Source organism: Hemicordylus capensis, chromosome 10 (genome assembly GCF_027244095.1).
Source record: "Hemicordylus capensis ecotype Gifberg chromosome 10, rHemCap1.1.pri, whole genome shotgun sequence".
In the NCBI taxonomy this organism is placed as follows: Eukaryota; Metazoa; Chordata; class Lepidosauria; order Squamata; family Cordylidae; genus Hemicordylus; species Hemicordylus capensis.
The window spans coordinates 18759282-18776938 of NC_069666.1; the positions used below are offsets into that span (position 1 = coordinate 18759282).

General features: G+C 47.6%; 2 protein-coding genes across 5 annotated transcripts in view; one reads left to right on the forward strand and one right to left on the reverse strand.

The window, feature by feature from the left end:
- MPI (mannose phosphate isomerase) overlaps positions 1-10665 on the reverse strand; it is a 24154-nt gene extending 13489 nt beyond the window's left edge. Inside the window, exons 1-2 of one of the 2 annotated variants that reach the window (XM_053271974.1) lie at positions 10515-10665; positions 6896-7107 (exon numbers count right to left, since the gene is read on the reverse strand). In XM_053271974.1, the coding sequence (XP_053127949.1) occupies positions 6896-6911 (16 nt within the window). In that variant the 5' untranslated portion in view covers positions 6912-7107; positions 10515-10665. The remainder of the gene's footprint in view (positions 1-6895; positions 7108-10514) is intronic. The other variant, XM_053271975.1, reaches the window with a different exon arrangement.
- A 17-nt stretch (positions 10666-10682) lies between these two features.
- The window catches only part of SCAMP2 (secretory carrier membrane protein 2), a 35695-nt gene continuing 28720 nt past the window's right edge, over positions 10683-17657 (forward strand). The window contains exon 1 of one of the 3 annotated variants that reach the window (XM_053271978.1): positions 10683-10898. In XM_053271978.1, the coding sequence (XP_053127953.1) occupies positions 10842-10898 (57 nt within the window). In that variant the 5' untranslated portion in view covers positions 10683-10841. The remainder of the gene's footprint in view (positions 10899-17657) is intronic. The other 2 variants (XM_053271976.1, XM_053271977.1) reach the window with 2 other exon arrangements.

The following is a 17657-nucleotide window of genomic DNA, read 5'->3' on the forward strand; positions in this document are numbered from 1 at the left end:
TAGCACTGGATCAGACCAAAGACCCATCTAGTGCAGGATAGGAACATAGGAAGCTGCCTTAGTCAGACCCTTGGTCCATCTCACTCAGTATTGTTTACACAGGCTGGCAGCATCTTCTGAAAGGTTGCAGGCAGGAGTCTCTCTCAGCCCTATCTCAGAGATGCCAGGGAGGGAACTTGGAACCTTCTGCTCTTCCCAGAGTGCCTCCATCCCCTAAGGGGAATATCTTACAGTGCTCACACATCAAGTCTCCCATTCATATGCAAACTAGGGTGGACCCTGCTTAGCACAGGGGACCATTCATGCTTGCTAAGTTGCTACCACAAGACCAGCTCACCTCCCACAATGGCCATTGTGGCTGGGGATGATGGGATCTGTAGTCCAACAGTATCTGGGAACCCAAGTCTGCAAACCTCTGCCTTGTGAATCCCCCCCCCTCAAAAAAAAAAAGCTCTGACACTATTCAATCCTCTGAGGATAAAAACAAGGAGACTCTGAATCTCATGATCTTGCCAGAAATCATTAATTCTTCCACTCACGTCAACCCTCTCATAAGCCACCCTTTCCACATGCAGCAAATCAGAGGCTCAAGTTTCAGGTGGTTATTTTTGTTTTTAATCCTAGGATACCTAACTGCACAAACAAGCTCCAAGCACTCTATTTTCCATTCTGATCGCGACAATCCATTTCCTCCCCATCCATATTTCAGCAGCGGGGGGAAGGGATGGAAGATTAAAGGTTCCAAAATGCTTGGGACGCTCGATAGCTGCAACCCTTTGAAAGGTCTTCCGGGGTCTTGCGCCTGCACTGGTCGGTCTAATTTGGGGAAACCACATGTCTTGGAATTGGCTGGAAGGTGCCAGAGGAGAGCTGGTCTTGTGGTAGTAAGCCTGACTTATCCCCTTAGCTAAGCAGGGTCTGCCCTGGTTGCATATGAAAGGGAGACTAGAAGTGTGAGCACTGTAAGATATTCCCCTTAGGGGATGGAGCTGCTCTGGGAAGAGCAGAAGGTTCCTCCCTGGCAGCATCTCCAAGATAGGGCTGAGAGAGATCCCTGCCTGCAACCTTGGAGAAGCCGCTGCCAGTCTGTGAAGACAATACCGAGCTAGATAGACCAATGGTCTGACTCAGTATATGGCAGCTTCCTCTGTTCCTAACCTTCCTGCAGCTCCTGTCTCTGGGCTGCTCAACGTCGTGCAGTCCAGAGCTATACACCTATGCAGACCTGCAACCAGTCACGAGGGGAGGGGCTCTATCTTTTCTCCTCCACCCTCCCCACCTCCTTCTGTTTCTCTTGGGCAGCGTGCCCAGCAATATGCACCCATTCCGCTTTAATAGCAACGGAGAGGTCCACTCCACCTGCCCCCATCGCTCCCCCAGGAGCTCTTGCCAATGTTGTAATTGCTCCCAGGCAATTGGAAAACTGGCTGACATTCAGGCCATGACTGAACAGTCCTACTCGAGAATTACTTATTTATTATTTATATGTATATACCGCCCTTTGTCCTAAAACCCCAGGGCAGTTCACAACAGGATAAAAACAATTCAGTCAAAACATAAAAAACGGAACAGAGGCAGCTAAAAATTTAAGAGCAGCGAGGGACAGCTCCTTGCACAAAAGCCTGAATACAAGGGGCAGTCTTCATTTCAGGAAAACTAGAGTTACTCTAAAGCAGGCCTGCTCAACTTTCCCCACCTACAGCAGTTTTTGGACTACAACTCCCATAATCCCCAGCCACAGTGGCCAATAGCTAGGGATTATGCAAGTTGTAGGCCAACATCTGCTGGAGGGGATGAAGTTAGGAACATAGGAACATATGGAGCTGCCGTATACAAGCTGCCACATTCTGTACCAGTTGTAGTTTCTGAACTGTGGACAAAGCCAGCCCCACGTGGAATGCATTACAGTAGTCAAGCCTGGAGGTCACCAGCATAGGTACTACCGTTTTAAGGGCATTTACCTCCAGAAATGGGCGTAGCCAACATGTCAGTCAAATCTAATAAAAAGTTATCCTGGCCACTGCTTCAACCTGAGAAACCAGAGAGAGTGTTCGATCCATGAGCACTCCCAAGCTACGTAAATGATCTTGAAGTGGGAGTGTAACCCCATCTAAACCATCTCTCAGGTCTTTACCCCCCCCCCCCCCCCGCCCAAGCAGTACCTCTGTCTTGTTTGGATTCAACTGCAGTTTGTTATCCCTCATCCAGCCCATTACCACTTCCAGGCAGGCATTTAGGGAAGTTATGGCATTTCCTGACAAAGATGATAGGGATTTAGGAGTCATCAGCCTATTGGTAACACCCTGCACCAAATCTCCTGATGATCTCTCCCATTGATTTCATGTAGATGTTAAAGAGCATTGGAGACAGTACAGAACCTCGTGGAATTCCATAGAGTAACTCTTGCTTTGCAGAACAACAGTCTCCAAGTAACACCATCTGGAATCTACCCGAGAGCTAGGAACAGAACCACTGTAGAACACTGCCACCTAATCCCACCTCCCTCAGGAGATCCAGAAGGATACCATGGTATTGAAAACCAGCAAGAGGTCCAAAAAGATCAGCAGAGTCACACTCCCTCTGTCAACAGCCAGTTGGAGATCATCCATCAGGCTGACCAAGGCAGTCTCAACCCCATAGCCCTCCCAAAAGCCAGTTTGAAATGGGTCTAGATAATCAGTTTCCTCCAGGACTGTCTGGAGCTGAGAGGCCACCATCTTCTCAGTCACCTTCCCCAACCAGGGGAGATTAGAGAAAGGCATAGTTGCCTAACTCCGAGGGCTCCAATGTAGGTTAAGACAAGGAGGCATCCTACCCTCCCTCAAAGAAGCATTTACGATGTTTACCAGACCCTCTCCAATAATACGACTACCAGATGAAACAAACCAAGTTGGGCAAGGGTCAAGAGAACAAGTCGTAGGACTTAGAGTCAGCTTGTCCACATCCTCAGGAATCACAAACTGAAAGTGATGCAGCCTGACCACATAAGAGGAGTTGTAGGATACCTCCATAACAGACTCTGCCTTAATTGTAAAACCCAGTTCGGCCCAAATATGAGAGATTTTGTCTGTGAAAAAACCATTAAAGGCATAACAGCTGGCATTCAGATTCAAGGAGGAGGGGGCTTGTCTTAACCCTCTCACAACCCAAGACAACTCCTCTGGGCGTGAACTTGCAGATGCAGTTCGAACAGAAAAGAATTGTTTCTTTGCTGTGCGTATTGCATAGATCTTCAGATGTGCTCTATGTTGTAACCTGTTGGATTCGAGTTGAATCTCTCTCAATTTGTGCTCTAGTCATCTACCTCATTGCTTCGGCTCCCGTAATTCTTCCGAATACCACGGAGCTGATTTTGAAGCAGGTCGGAGAGGTTGCTTAGGAGTGATGGTGTCAGTTTTACCTCTAAAAGGGATTCCCAGATTTTGTTGACTACAGCTCCCAGAATCCCCAGCTGCAATGGCTTTTGCTTGGGGATTTTGGGAGCTGTAGTCAACAACATCTGGGAAGCCCTCTAAGAGGGAACACTGGATGGTGTCCACTGCTCTGTTGAGTTCATTATTCAAAGTATACATCAGAACAACAACAGAATCATTGGCAGGACTAACTTGAAACCCTTCCAAGGCTTCTTGGAATCCCATTGGATCCAATAACCTTCTCAGGCAGACCAACCTAATAGGCCCTTCACCCCTGCAGAGGCGGGTTGTGGTTGCAAGTCCTACCTTAACTAGACGGTGGTCCATCCATGACAATGGGGAAATAACAGGAGTCCCCACTCATGGAACACCACCCTGATCAGAGTAAAAGACCATATCAAGCATGTGATCAGCAACATGCATTGGTCCAGAGACCACCTGGGATAGGCGCACAGTTGTCAGGATCACTATGAACTCCTGAGCTGCTCACGACAACTCAGTCCCATAGTGAACAATGAAGTGTTCAACTGGCCCTCTCCACCCCCAGCACAGTACCTCCAGTGACTGTTGCTGGTGTCTATCTTATGTTTCTTTTTAGATTGTGAGCCCTTCGGGGACAGGGAGCCATCTTGTTTATTATTTCTCTATGTAAACCACTTTGGACACTTTTGTTAAAAAGCGGAATATAAATATTTGTTGTCGTCCAAGTCCCCCCCTCCAACAATCTGCCTCCAATGCCAACCCTGCAACCAGGTCTGTCAGCTCAGTTAGGGAACAACAGGGTGACTTGTACCCCAACAGTAGTCCCAATCTATCCTTGGTCCCTAGACTTAGATACAGACACTCGATATGGGCCAGTTCCCCAAGGGATCCCTGTTCTTATAGACACACCACCTCCCCACCCACATCCACACCACCTCCCCTCCCACATCCTCTCACCTGCTCCACCACAGAGTATCCTGCTGGGCCCAGACTGGACCACTAGCTTCCCCCGATCAGGTCTCCATAATGCAAGATCCCCACTTCTATCCAGCTACTAAACAACGCAGGACTGGTGCCTGCCTTGATTTTTTTTCCCCCATCTATGTGCAGAATAAGTTTTGTTCCCTTGCTAACTGGGCAATGAGGCACCTTTTTAACGTGGCGATTCTCTTTATTAAGCAGAAGAGCAACTGGCCCCAGCTCAGTAGCCCTCCAGTTACTGTTACTGGTCTCTATCTTAGTTTCTTTTTAGACTGTGAGCCCTTCAGGGACAGGGGTCCATCTTATTTATTATTATTTCTCTATGTAAACCATTTTGGAAACTTTTTTTGTTGAAGAGTGGTATATAAATATTTGTTGTTGTTCTGGGCGGCAGTATCAAGGTAGTGTGCACGTACATACATTCAGACTAGGACCTTCCCGATTCAGCCTGAGCAGAAAATCTAAAATGAACTGCTGAGACATTAAAAAATGTGTGTACATGCGGAAGCCTTAGAGCAGGGATTCTCAACGTGTGGGTCCCCAGATGTAATTGGACTTCAACTCCCATAATTCCCAGCCAAAGGCCACTGGAGCTGGAGATTATGGGAGTTGAAGTCCAATAACATCTGGGGACCCACACGTTGAGAAACCGTGCCTTAGAGGGTGCCCTGCCCGGTTTTGTATTGTGTCCTTTTGGGCTATGCATCGACTCAAAGAAAGCCCTGCAAATTCAGCACAGTCCAGGTGTCAATCCGGAACAACAGAATCCCAGTGCTCTGATAAGCTTTCCTAACACAGGCCACAGCTAAGATGGCCCCAAGGGCACCCGGCACCCTCCATCCTGGGGCCAGCCAACCATCTCATCCCATTAGAGCTGCCAACTTTTCTTTCAGATGTGTACCACTGTGTGTCTCCTCACAGAGTAAGTGATCTTTAAATGGACACACAGCAAACAGGCATGAAGCTTTTCCCATCACTGGACCTGGATGTCAAGAAAAGTATTGCTTGCTTAACTTTTGGTTGTCATGCAACTTTTTAAGTTGCAGAAGAAAAGCTGGCAACTCTATTATTATTATTATTATTACATTTATCTCCCGCTCTTCCTCCAAGGAGCCCAGAGCGGTGTACTACATACTTGAGTTTCTCTTTCACAACAACCCTGTGAAGTAGGTTAGGCTGAGAGAGAAGTGACTGGCCCAGAGTCACCCAGCAAGTCTCATGGCTGAATGGGGATTTGAACTCGGGTCTCCCCGGTCCTACTACTGGTCCTAGTCCAGCACTCTAACCACTGCACCACACTGGCTCACCGCCACGAGATTTAAATATTAATAATAAAAGGGAGCAAGAGGTTGCCGGTTTGAATCCCCGCTGGGATGTTTCCCAGACTATGGGAAACTCCTGTATTGGGCAGCAGCGATATAGGAAGATGCTGAAAGGCATCATCTCATACTGTGCAGGAGATGGCAATGGTCAACCCCTCCTGTCTTTGGTTGTCTTTGGTCAACCAAAGACAACCACAGGGCTCTCTGATCGCCAGGAGTCAACACCGACTCGACAGCACACTTTACCTTTAATAGTAATAATAACATAATTATAATCATTGATTATTTGTATATCACTTTTCAACTAAAAAGTTCTTAAAGTGGCTTACATAGGAAAAGATGTACTGTACCCAAAGGGCTCACAACCTAAAGAGGGACCGATTCAAGCATGCATCCAAAGGTTGCAGGTAATCTCTCTGTTAAGGGCCAACATTACAAAGAGGCAGGCAAATCTCTGTGTTCATTAAAACTCTTAATCAAGACGGAGACTGTTAAAAAGGGAGGGGGGGGTGCCCTTGATGCCATCCTAGGCATGGTCTCTGTAGGATAGGGGTTCCCAGCCTGGGGGATATTCACCTCTCACCTCTGTGGCCAGGGATCCTGGGAGCTGTAATCCCAGCACCACATCGGATCCCCTATTGAGAACGCCTGCCGTACAGGGCGAGCTTCGCAGGGCACTCGCTGCTTTATTTGGGCGAGAGCTTAGCCTAGAAGAAGCGCGTGCAGAGGAGAACAGAGAGAGAAGCGCCTGTTGTGTTTCGAGTCGCGTTGGAGTCGGAAAGCTTGCCCGTTTTGCAACTTTGTCGGCTGTTTTTAGAAAAGTGGCACCCTTCCTTAACTCCTGCATTTATTTTACTTTAGGGTTGTTGTTTTTTCAGCCTGCCATTTTAAACCAAGGAGGAGGCAAGCAAGCAAGCAAGCAAGGCGATGGTCTCTAAGCGTTGCTTTCCATTCAGATGCACATTTTCCATTTCCGTCCCCCCGTCCCCCAAATCCGGTCTCCTCCTCCGGCGGCGGCAGCATCCATCCATCCATCCGACCCCCCTACATCCGTAATTCAGGTGAGCAGCCACCCCCAGGGCCAGATCTGCTCCAGGCCATGCCCTATGGGCGCGTTTGCTAAGCGAGGATCCGGATCCGGACCAGCTTCGCTTTCTCCTGCCCCGTCTACACGCAGCCAGCCACACCACCACTCACCTCTCAATTCTGCCATTCTTCCGCCGATACCAGCCTCGTTTCCCAGCCGGCAAAAGGAGAGCAGCCGCCACGCCTCTTCCCGGGACCGGCCGTGCACGCCGGGAAAGGTAGTTCCCCAATCCGGATTCTCTCAGCCCAGCAGCCGCGGCAAGGCGCTGACGATCTGGATTACTGAGCGCAGCAGCAGGAGTAGAGCACAGCCGGAGTCGTTACTGGTTTTTATAAATAGTTCAGATAGGAAGGTAGTTTGTTGGTTCAATCAAAAAATCTTGTCCTATTTTTTTTTTTAAAAAAATCTTGTCCTATCTGGAGATGCTGCCAGGGAGGGAACATGGAACCTTCTGCCTGCAGATGCTCTTCCCAGAGCGGCCCCATCTCCTAAGGGGAATATCTTAATTGTGCTCACACCCATGTAGTCTCCCATTCAAATGCAAACCAGGGCAGACCCTGCTCTGCAAAGGAGACCATTCATGCTTGCTACCACAAGACCAGTTCTTCTCTGGTGTTGTTGAAGAGCCACTCTGCAGAACTAACAGTGACAACCCCAAATGAAGTGGGAAAGCCCGGAATGATGGACCCGGTTTTGAACCCAGGTCCCAGTCCTGTACTATCAACTGAGCCACTCTGACTGACACGTTTCAGGATGGTCTTTAAAATCAATCTCTCCTGCTAAAGTTGTATTTAAGATAGTCATGACCTTGCTACACTCTTCCTGCTTTGGTAAAATCCAGTGTGGTCCAGTGGTTAGTGTTGGACTCAAACCGGGGAGAACTGTGTTTACATCTCTTCTCTGCCATGAAACTTACTGGGGGACTTGAGGTTAGTCACTCTTTCAGCCTATCCCACTGCACAGGGTTGTTGTGAAGATAACATAATCCCTGCAAAAGTAGGACAAGAGGTACCTTTTCAAGGGATGGCTCTCTTCTATTTATCAGGGGGAGAGCAACTGGCCCTATCCAGCCCCAGCACAGCATCACTCCAATGGCTGTTGCTGGTGTCTTCCTTGGTCTCCTGGTCCCACAAGACCAGGAGAGCTGGTCTTGTGGTAGCAAGCATGAATTGTCCCCTTTGCTAAGCAGGCTCCACTCTGGTTTGCATGTGAATGGGAGACTACATGGGTGAACACTGCAAGATAGGGGATGGGACTGCTTTGGGGAGAGCATCTTCATGCAGAAGGTTCCAAGTTTCCTTGCTGGCATCTCCGAGATAGGGCTGGGAGAGACTCCTGCCTACAACCTTGGAGAAGCCGCTGCCAGTCTGTGTAGACAATCCTGAGTGTGATGGACCAAGGGTCTGACTCGGTATATGGCAGCTTCCTATGTTCCCCCTTTTTAGACTTTGAGCCTCTTTGGGACAGGGAACAGCCTTCTCATTCCTTTTGCTAACTGAACCAAGAGGCAACTTTGCAAGGGCAGGTACCATATAGTTAGTCTAACCTACTTCACAGAGTTGTTGTGAGGATAAACTTAAGTATGTAGTACACCGCTCTGGGCTCCTTGGAGGAAGAGTGGGATATAAATGTAAATAAATAAATAAGCAAGGGGAGAGGAACTGACCCTATGCAGTCCCAGCAGCACAGCATCCCTAGTCCCCCTGGCTGTTAATGGTGTTTCCCTTGTCTTTCTTTTCAGACAGCCCCTTTGGGGACAAACCACTTTCCTGTTTCTTTTTGCTACATAAACTCTTTGCACATTTGTTGTTGTTGTTATTGAAAAATGGTATTAATACTATTAACATTATTAATAGGAGAGGAGAGCTGGTCTTGTGGTAGGTAGCAAGCATGACTTGTCCCCATAGCTAAGCAGGGTCTGCCCCGGTTGCGTTTGAATGGGAGACTTGATATGTAAGCACTGGAAGAGATTCCCCTTAGGGGATGGAGCTGCTCTGGGAAGAGCAGAAGGCTTCAGATTCCCTCTCTGGCTTCTCCAAGATAGGGCTGAGAAAGATTACTGCCTGCCACCTTGGAGAAGCCGCTGCCAGTCTGTGCAGACAATACTGAGCTATAGAGACCAATGGTCTGATTCAGTATATGGCAGCTTCCTATGTTCCTAATAATAATATCAATATTAACAACAGTAACAGCATGAAGGAGAACGTTGTTCTCCCTCTGATTTGTTGCTTGTGGAAAAGGTGACTTGCGATATGGTTGACGTGAGCTGAAAGAGGTAATGATTTCTAGCAAGAGCAGGAGATTCAGAGTCTCCTCACTCTTATCCACTGAGGAGTGAACAGTGCCAGAGCTTTATCTGGTGGGGGGATTCACAGGGCAGGGGTTCGCAGACTTGGGTCCAGTGTTCCCTCTAAGGCGTGCACATGTGTGCACGCTCACATGTTTTTTGATGTCCGCTCAGTTAATTTTAGATCCCACTCAGGTTGAATCAGGAAGGTCCCACCCTAAATACCTGTGTGCACACACACTGCCTTGATACTGCCACCCAGACCAAAACTCATTCCACACACAGATGAGGAAAATTAGAGGAAACACTGCTTGGGTTCTCCAGTATAGGGCTGAGAGAGATTCCTACCTGCAGCCTTGGAGAAGACAGGCTTGACTACTGCAATACGCTCTATGTGGGGCTGCCTTTGTATGTAGCCCGGAAACATTAGTTAGTACAGAATGCAGCGGCCAGGTTGGTCTCTGGGTCATCTCAGAGAGACCATATTACTCCTGTATTGAAAGCGCTAAGCTGGTTGCCAATACGTTTCCAGGCAAAATACAAGGTGCTGGTTATTACCTATAAAGCCCTAAACCACTTAGGCCCTGGTATTTAAATCTTCTTCACCATGAGTCCCACCACCTGTTAAGATCATCTGGAGAGGTCCGTCTGTGGTTGCTGCCAACTTGTCTGGCAGCTACTCAGGGACGGGCCTTCTTCGTTGCTGCCCCTGGGCTTTGGAATATGCTCCCTGTTGAAATAAGATCTCTGGCAGTTTTCAAAAAGGCACTGAAGATGTTACTGTTTACACTGAAGATGCATTTATTCACACCAGGCCTTTAATTAGATTTATAGTTTTAATACTTTTAATTTTGGGGTTTAACTGATTTCAATGTTAATGATTTTAATGTTTAAATGATTTTAATTGTTTAATTGAATTTAATGTTTAAATGATTTTGTTAACTGGAGCCCAGAGATGCATGTTTTGGGCAGTACAGAAACATGTTAATTAAATAAATAAATGAATGAATGATACTGCAGCCTAATACCACGGTTTTGACAGCTTTAACTACAGTTGACATTGGGACTTTTATCAGTCCTGATGTTGCTGCTGCTGTCTGATGTGCATGAGACTTTATGTCCCATGTGGGTTTTAAACTCATTTGCAAGCTGCCTTGGCTATCTTTTTTTTTTTTTAACCGAAAGACCATCTGCACGTAGGAACTTTATTTTCAGTCTTCCGTTTTGAAAATTATTGATTCACCATATTTACATCCCGCCTTTCCAACAACTGCCCAAGGCGGTTTACAACAGGAATCCGTGATAATTTAAGTAAGAGGCGGGAGAGACATAAATCAGCGTGCCTGCCTCTTTAAAGAAATTAATCCGGAGTCCGCTACCTCTTTGGCCCACACCCGTTGACGCAATCCATCTTTCAGCAAAACATTAAGGCCAATACGTACGCACGAACGCTCGCATGACTCAGCGCGCATGCCCAGGAGATCTCTTTCCCTCCGCTCTTCTACGCTTCCCCCGCCTTCTGGAGCGCACATGCTCCGTACCAACCACGTACGGAGGTTTCTTTCTTCCCCCCGCTCCGCCTTTCTCTCCAGATGAGGTCATAAAGCCGTCTTTTGTCACGTGGCAGGGAAAGGAACCAGCAGCTGGCGGACGGACTGCGCAGGCGCAGCGGGCCGCCCACCCGGAAGTGTGTGTCTGTGTGGTTTCTAGGGTGCAGGCAGCGGACCGGATTGGGAGCAGGTAGCGGCGGAGCTAGCCCGGAACTGGCCATGGCGGCCTTCGACACGAACCCCTTCGCGGACCCGGTGGAGGTGAATCCCTTCCAGGTGAGGCAGGCCGAAGCAGGACACACGCAGAGCCCGCTCCTTGGAGGAGGGCAGGCGCTCCTAGACGCGGGGCCCCAGAGGGTGCTGGACTCCCATCATTTCCAGGCACAGGCGGCTGGGGATAGTGGGTTTTGTAGTCCAGCACCCTCTGGGGACTCAAAGTCTGAGAATCCCTGGGGGGGAGGAGGATTGAGGCCTCTCCTCAAGATGGGGGGTGGGAGGGAGCGTTTCCTCCCCCTCCACACCTGCAAATGGGTCTTTGGGTTGCTGAGGGTGGGGTAGTGGAGGAACCAGGGAGGCCTTGGGAGAGTTGCCTTGAATCTAATGGTGGGGGCTCTCACGAGGCAAGAATGAGCAGCCCCCACCCCTTGCAGGAATCTAGCCTCTTCTGAAGGCTGTAGCCTCCCTATTCTTCTCATATGGCCACGGTCAAATCAGACGCAAAAGAGGTGTGTCGGTGGACATGGGCTACAGTAAGAGGCTGCTCCGATGCATGTATTTACTCAAAACTAAGTTGCATTAAGGACAATAGGGTTTACTCCTCAGGTGATTTTGCTCAGGGTTGTAGCCTTAACAGCTCTGCAAGCCTGGAGAGGCTTGGGGTGGGTGGGGGTCTGTGTCTGCTGCGTGGAACTCTAGAGTGTGAGCTCCTCTGGGCAGAGAGCTGCCCTTGTTGGGTGGAGAGCTGGTAAAGTAAGTAAAAGTGTGCTGTAAAATCAGTATGGGCTCCTGGTGACCACAGAGCCCTGTGGTTGTCTTTGGTAGAATACAGGAGGGGTTTACCACTGCCATCTCCTGCTCAGTATGAGACTGCTGCCCGGTATAGATGTTTGTCATAGTCTGGGAAACATACCAGTGGGGATTTGAAGCAGCAACCTCTGGCTTGCCAGTCAAGTCACTTCCCTGCTGTGCCATTAGGTGGCTCGTAGCAAGCATTACTTGCTCCTTTGCTAAGCAGGGCTCATCTTGGTTTGTGTTTGGATGGGAGACTACATGTGAGTGCTGTCTGCTGTAAGATATTCATAGGAAGCTACTATATACTGGGTCAGACCAGTGGGTCAAACCATGTGTGTGCACACTTACACATTTTCTGATGTCCGCTCAGTTAATTTTAGATCCTGCTCAGGTTGAATCAGGAAGGCCCCACTCTGAATGCATATGTGCACACCCAGCCTTGATACTCCCGCACACAGATGAAAAAAATTAGAGAGAACTCTGGGTCAGACCATTGGTCCATCTAGCTCAGTATTGTCTACACAGCGGCTTCTCCAAGGTTGCAGGCAGGAGTCTCTCTCAGCCCTATCTCGGAGATGCCAGGGAAGGAACTTGGAACCTTCTGCACGCAAGCAGGCAGATGTTCATCCCAGAGTGGCCCCATCCCCTAAGGGGAATATCTTATACTGCTCACATGTAGTCACCCATTCAAATGCAAACCAGGCTGGCCCCTGCTTTGCCAGGGGGACAATTCATGCTCTGTGGTTGCCAGAAGTCGACACCAACTCCATGGGCACACTTTAACTTTACCACAAGACCAGATCTCCTCCCTTAGGGATGGGGCAGTAAGCTCAGAAATAGAGCATCTGTTTTGCATGCAGAAGAATCCTTGGCATCTTCAGGTAGGGCTGGGAAAGATTCCTTCCTGCAACCTTGGAGAGCCACTGCCAGTCAGTGTAGATAATACTGAGCTAGATTGACCAAGGGTCTGACTCACTATATGGCAGCTCCCTGTGTTCCTTTTGTACTTTGTGCAGTATTGTCACATGTATTGGGAGGGGCTGTAGCTCAGTGATAGAGCACCTATTTGAGTTCAGAAAGTCCCAGGTTCAGTCCCTGGTGTCCCCAGGTAAGGCTGGGAAAGATTCCTGTCTGAATTCCTGGAGAGCTACTGCAACTCAGTATAGATAGACAAAACTGAGCTAGATGGTGGTGTAGAGGGCCAGCGTGGTGTAGTGGTTAGAGTGCTGGACTAGGAGACCCGAGTTAAATCCCCATTCAGCCATGAAACTAGCTGGGTGACTCTGGGCCAGTCACTTCTCTCTCAGCCTAACCTACTTCACAGGGTTGTTGTGAAAGAGAAAATCAAGTATGTAGTACACCGCTCTGGGCTCCTTGGAGGAAGAGTGGGAGATAAACGTGATGATGATGATGATGATGACGATGATGGTTCAAAGATCTGACTCAATATGAGAAGGTGGTATATTTATGGCTTGGAAGTACCATGCTACATTAATAATGACTACTGCTTTCATTCTCCAGTCCTGACTCCCTTCTCAAAGTTGCCCTTCAGCACAACTTGTGTCTGACCATTTCCTTAATCTCTGTCTCATCTGTCTGTGGCTTATGGCAAGCCCTCTGGGGTAGGTGCTTTGTCCATTTTGTACAGTTCCAGTAATAGAGTTGCAGTGTGTGGGCAACAGAGTCTATTTATTACACAAATATATGAGGTTAGAGTTACTCTGATCTGGCTTAGGTGAAGATTTGGGGCTCCTTCTGTTCTGCGAGTGTGTGACTTCTTACCAACCCTGGTGTTGGGGAGTTTTGTTAAAGGGTCAGAGCAGAGCTCTGTTGTCTAATTTTTCTCTGGAATCTGTGCTGACACTTGATACTTTGTTGTGACTTTAGAATCTTACTGACTTTGCTGGTCTATTGTGTGCTGTAGTTCTTCCTATCTCATTTCCCATGGAATGATTATTTTTATTTATTTTTTAATTTTTAGACTTATATCCTGCCCTTCCTCCAAGGAGCTCAGAGGTGTACATGGTTATTTTTATCCTCACAACCACCCTGTGAGGTAGGTTAGGCTGAGAGATACATGACTGGCCCAGAGTCACCCAGTGAGTTCCATGGTTGAATGAGGATTCAGACTCGGGTCTTCCCAGTTCTAGTCCAACACTTAACCACTATACAATGCTGGCTCTCTTAAGATTCTTAGGATTCTTGTTTGCATTTCACTTGTATGACTTTCTGTCTTGGGTGAAAAAGTGCTTGTTGAGTTCAGGTAATCATTTCAATGGATCTGTGCATTGCAGGGGTGTTAATATTAGTGACCTGACCCAGAACTTTGTCTCGGCAGTATTCAAGTCTCTCAAATGATAAATCTGTACTAGCTTAAAAGGTAAAGTGTGCTGTTGAGTCAGTGTCGACTCCTGGAGACCACAGAGCCCTGTACTTGTCTTTGGTAGAATACAGGAGGGGTTTACCATTGCCATCTCCCACACAATATGAGATGATGCCTTTCAGCATCTTTCAGTATCACTGCTGCACGATATAGGTGTTTCCTATAGTCGGGGAAACATACCAGCAGGGATTTGAACTGACAACCTCTGGCTTGCTAATCAAGTCATTTCCCTGCTGCGCCATTACGCAGCTGCCCTGTTAGATGCTCCTAAAAGGTTGGAAGAGTACCACAAGCAGAAATCAACTTTGCTTTTCAAGGCTTTGTGATCATTTACCTGACAACCGAATTAGGCAAGTCTGTGGTGAAGAACTGAAAGTTGGGTGTGTGTTTTTAAACCAGTCTTTGAGTATTTCCATCAAGAAGCCTGGAATCCCCAGTCCAAGACTAAAAAGGGTTCTATGGTTGGGCCCTCGCATATGCATACATAGAATCTGTACTAGACCCATTGTGATGTAGTTGAAGTATAAAAGCTTGGGCTTGGACCAAAAAGACTAGCTTTTAATCCCGATAAATCTTAGGGACAAACCAGTAACTCACTTGCAACTGAACCTGGACTGGTCAGAAGAAAAAGATGTAGTAACTCAAGATATGCTCCCTTAATCTCCTTTGAGGAAGAGAGGAATACAAATATTGATGATATGCCAAGAAAGTTAAATCTAAACATATGATTTTAGGTGAGACTAAGGTGATGTGAAAGATCATTGATTATTATTATTTTTTACAGATGAGGGTAAGTCAGAGCAAAGAGGAATTCTGAAATAGCTTAACTGTGTCCATCTGTCTGCTTATTTCTTCTTGACTTTTGTCTTGGCTAATACTTCCTTGGAGAGCTCTCTGGCTGGAAGGAAGAACTGTGATTGAATTGTTGGTAAAGATGACTGTTGCTTACTGCCGCTCTTCAGGGACTGGCGTTCTTACACTCTGTGGCTCTGTAACCATTTTCTTGATAATTGGTTGGTTTGTACCAGTCAGGGTTAGCTGCCTTGCCATTCCATTCATATTTGTTATGGTGTGAGAATCATGAGCTCCACTGCTCTGTCATGGCCTTGGGCTTTTCTCCCTCACTGAGCAGCTCTGTTTTGGAGCTCATAAAACGAGTGTTAGACTCTTGACAGAACCCCTCATTATCTGTTAAAGGGGGAAAGTGTTAGGAACATAGGAAGCTGCCATATACTGAGTCAGACCATTGGTCTATCTAGCTCAGTATTGTCTTCAGACTGGCAGCCGCTTCTCCAAGGTTGCAGGAAGGAATCTCTCTCAGCCCTATCCTGGAGACGTACTGTATACTTTGGTAGTTTGTTGGTTCAATAAAAAAATCTTGTCCTATATTAAAAATAAATAAATCTTGTCCTATCCTGGAGATGCCAGGGAGGAAACTTAGAACCTTCTGCTCTTCACTGAGTGGTCCCATGCCCTGAGAGGAATATCTTACAGTGCCAGAGTGGACTCTTCCACTCAAATGCAAATCAGGATGGACCCTGCTTATCAAAGAGGACCATTCATGCTTGCTAGCACAAGTGGGCCACTATGGGAAACAGGATGCTGGACTAGATAGCCCTTGCGCCTGAACTAGTAGGGCTTTTCTATAAATCACTGAGGCTGGAGACGATGGGAGCCTGGTTTGCATATGAATGGGAGACTTGATGTGTGAGCACTGGAAGATATTCCCCTGAGGGGATGGAGCTCCTCTGGGAAGAGCAGAAGGTTCCAAGTTCCTTCCCTGGCAGCATCTCCAAGATAGGACAAGATTTTTTTTTAAAAATAGGATTTGCTGAGAGAGACTCTTGCCTGCAACCATAGGAACATAGGAACCTACCATATGCTGAGTCAGACCATTGGTCCATCTAGCTCAGTATTGTCTTCACAGACTGGCAGCGGATTCTCCAAGGTTGCAGGCAGGAATCTCTCTCAGCCCTATCTCAGAGATGCTGCCAGGGAGGGAACTTGGAACCTTCTGCTCTTCCCAGAGCAGCTTCATCCCAAGAGGAATATCTTGCAGTGCTCATACTTCTAGTCTCCCATTCATATGCAACCAGGGCAGACCCGGCTTAGCTAAGGGGACAAGTTATGCTTGCTACCACCAGACCAATTTTTCAATAAGGGTTCTCAAACATGAGTTTTCAGATGTTGTTGGACCACAGCCAGTGGCCATGGCCATAGTGTCTGGGAATGATGGAACATGGATTCCTGCATTTGTAGGGCAACAAAGCATCTGATACAAAACAATCCTGTCTTAGCTGGTTTTACCATGTGCCTGTGGATATCGTGCTTCGTCCTGCATTGTCATGCTTTCCTTCTCTCCTGCCCTTCCATTCCCCACCCCCAACAATACTTTGGAACAGAATGAAATTTGTTAACTACTAGGCACTTTTTAGAAAATTGGTGACTCAAGGGGAATGAGGCATTTTGGGATTCTTGGAATGCTGTGTATATTTTGCTAAACTGTATTGGCAACTTTGTGCATCTCTGACATGGGCCTCGGCTTTGTTTGCCAAGGGAGTTGGGTCTTTTCCTCAAGCTAGCCTCTTAATCTTGGTGACTTGGGTGTGAAGGGGAGTGCTAATGGTTCAGGGGATGTGGTGTTTATGGGTTTCCACAACATACAGTGGGATGCCATGGCGAGTTTCTCTTCGGTAGATTTCCTCTCATTCAAGTTCCAACACAAGGTGTTCAGGAAGTTAGCTTTAAACTCTTGCCTTGTCTAAAATAAGCATTGCTCCAAACAGATGGTGCAGTTCGCAATTCTTAAACTTCAAAAAAGCTAGCAATAGTATAGAGCAGTGATCTTCATTTTTTCCACTGTATTCGGATCCCATCCTAGTATAGTAGATTGTTTTTCCCAGCATGCCCCGGGAACAGACAGGAAGTTACACAGCAAAGTTTCCTGTTCGGAGTAGGTGGTGCCCCAGAAACCTCAGTATCTTTCCAGTGGGGGCCACCTTGGTGAAACACCTTCCGCATGAGAGCCGTTTCCCATGGTGCTCACCTTCACACGGTGCTGCCCTTTTCTCACTGCTGGAAGAATCCTTTAAAAGAGACAGAGCCCGTTCTTAAGAGCACAGTGGGGAAAGATCTACGCCTGTCTGCTATTTCCCAGTCCACATGACTACTAGAGTGGATCTTTTTCAGTAAAAACACTCTCACGTCCATGACATGCCAATCCTGTATGTTAAAATAAGGTGACCTGTCAGTAAGTGACGGGTTTCTTGGTACTCTTGTTTCTGATGTGAGATTTGTGTCCGTTCAGTCTTTGCCTAGGTGACAAACTCCTTGCCTGATATAAATGGCTGATGGACATGTGATGCTGAGTATTGCATATATCAAGCTGCCTAATGGCGCAGCAGGGAAATGGCTTGTCTACCAAGCCAGAGGTTGCCAGTTCGAATCCCTGCCGGTATGTTCCCCTGACTATGGGAAACACCTATATCGGGCAGCAGCAATATAGGAAGATGCTGAAAGGCATCATCTCACACTGCACAGGAGGCGGCAGTGGTAAACTCCTCCTCCTGTATTTTGCCAAAGACAACCACAGGGCTCTGTGGTCGCCAGGAGTCGACATTGACTTGACAGCACGCTTTACC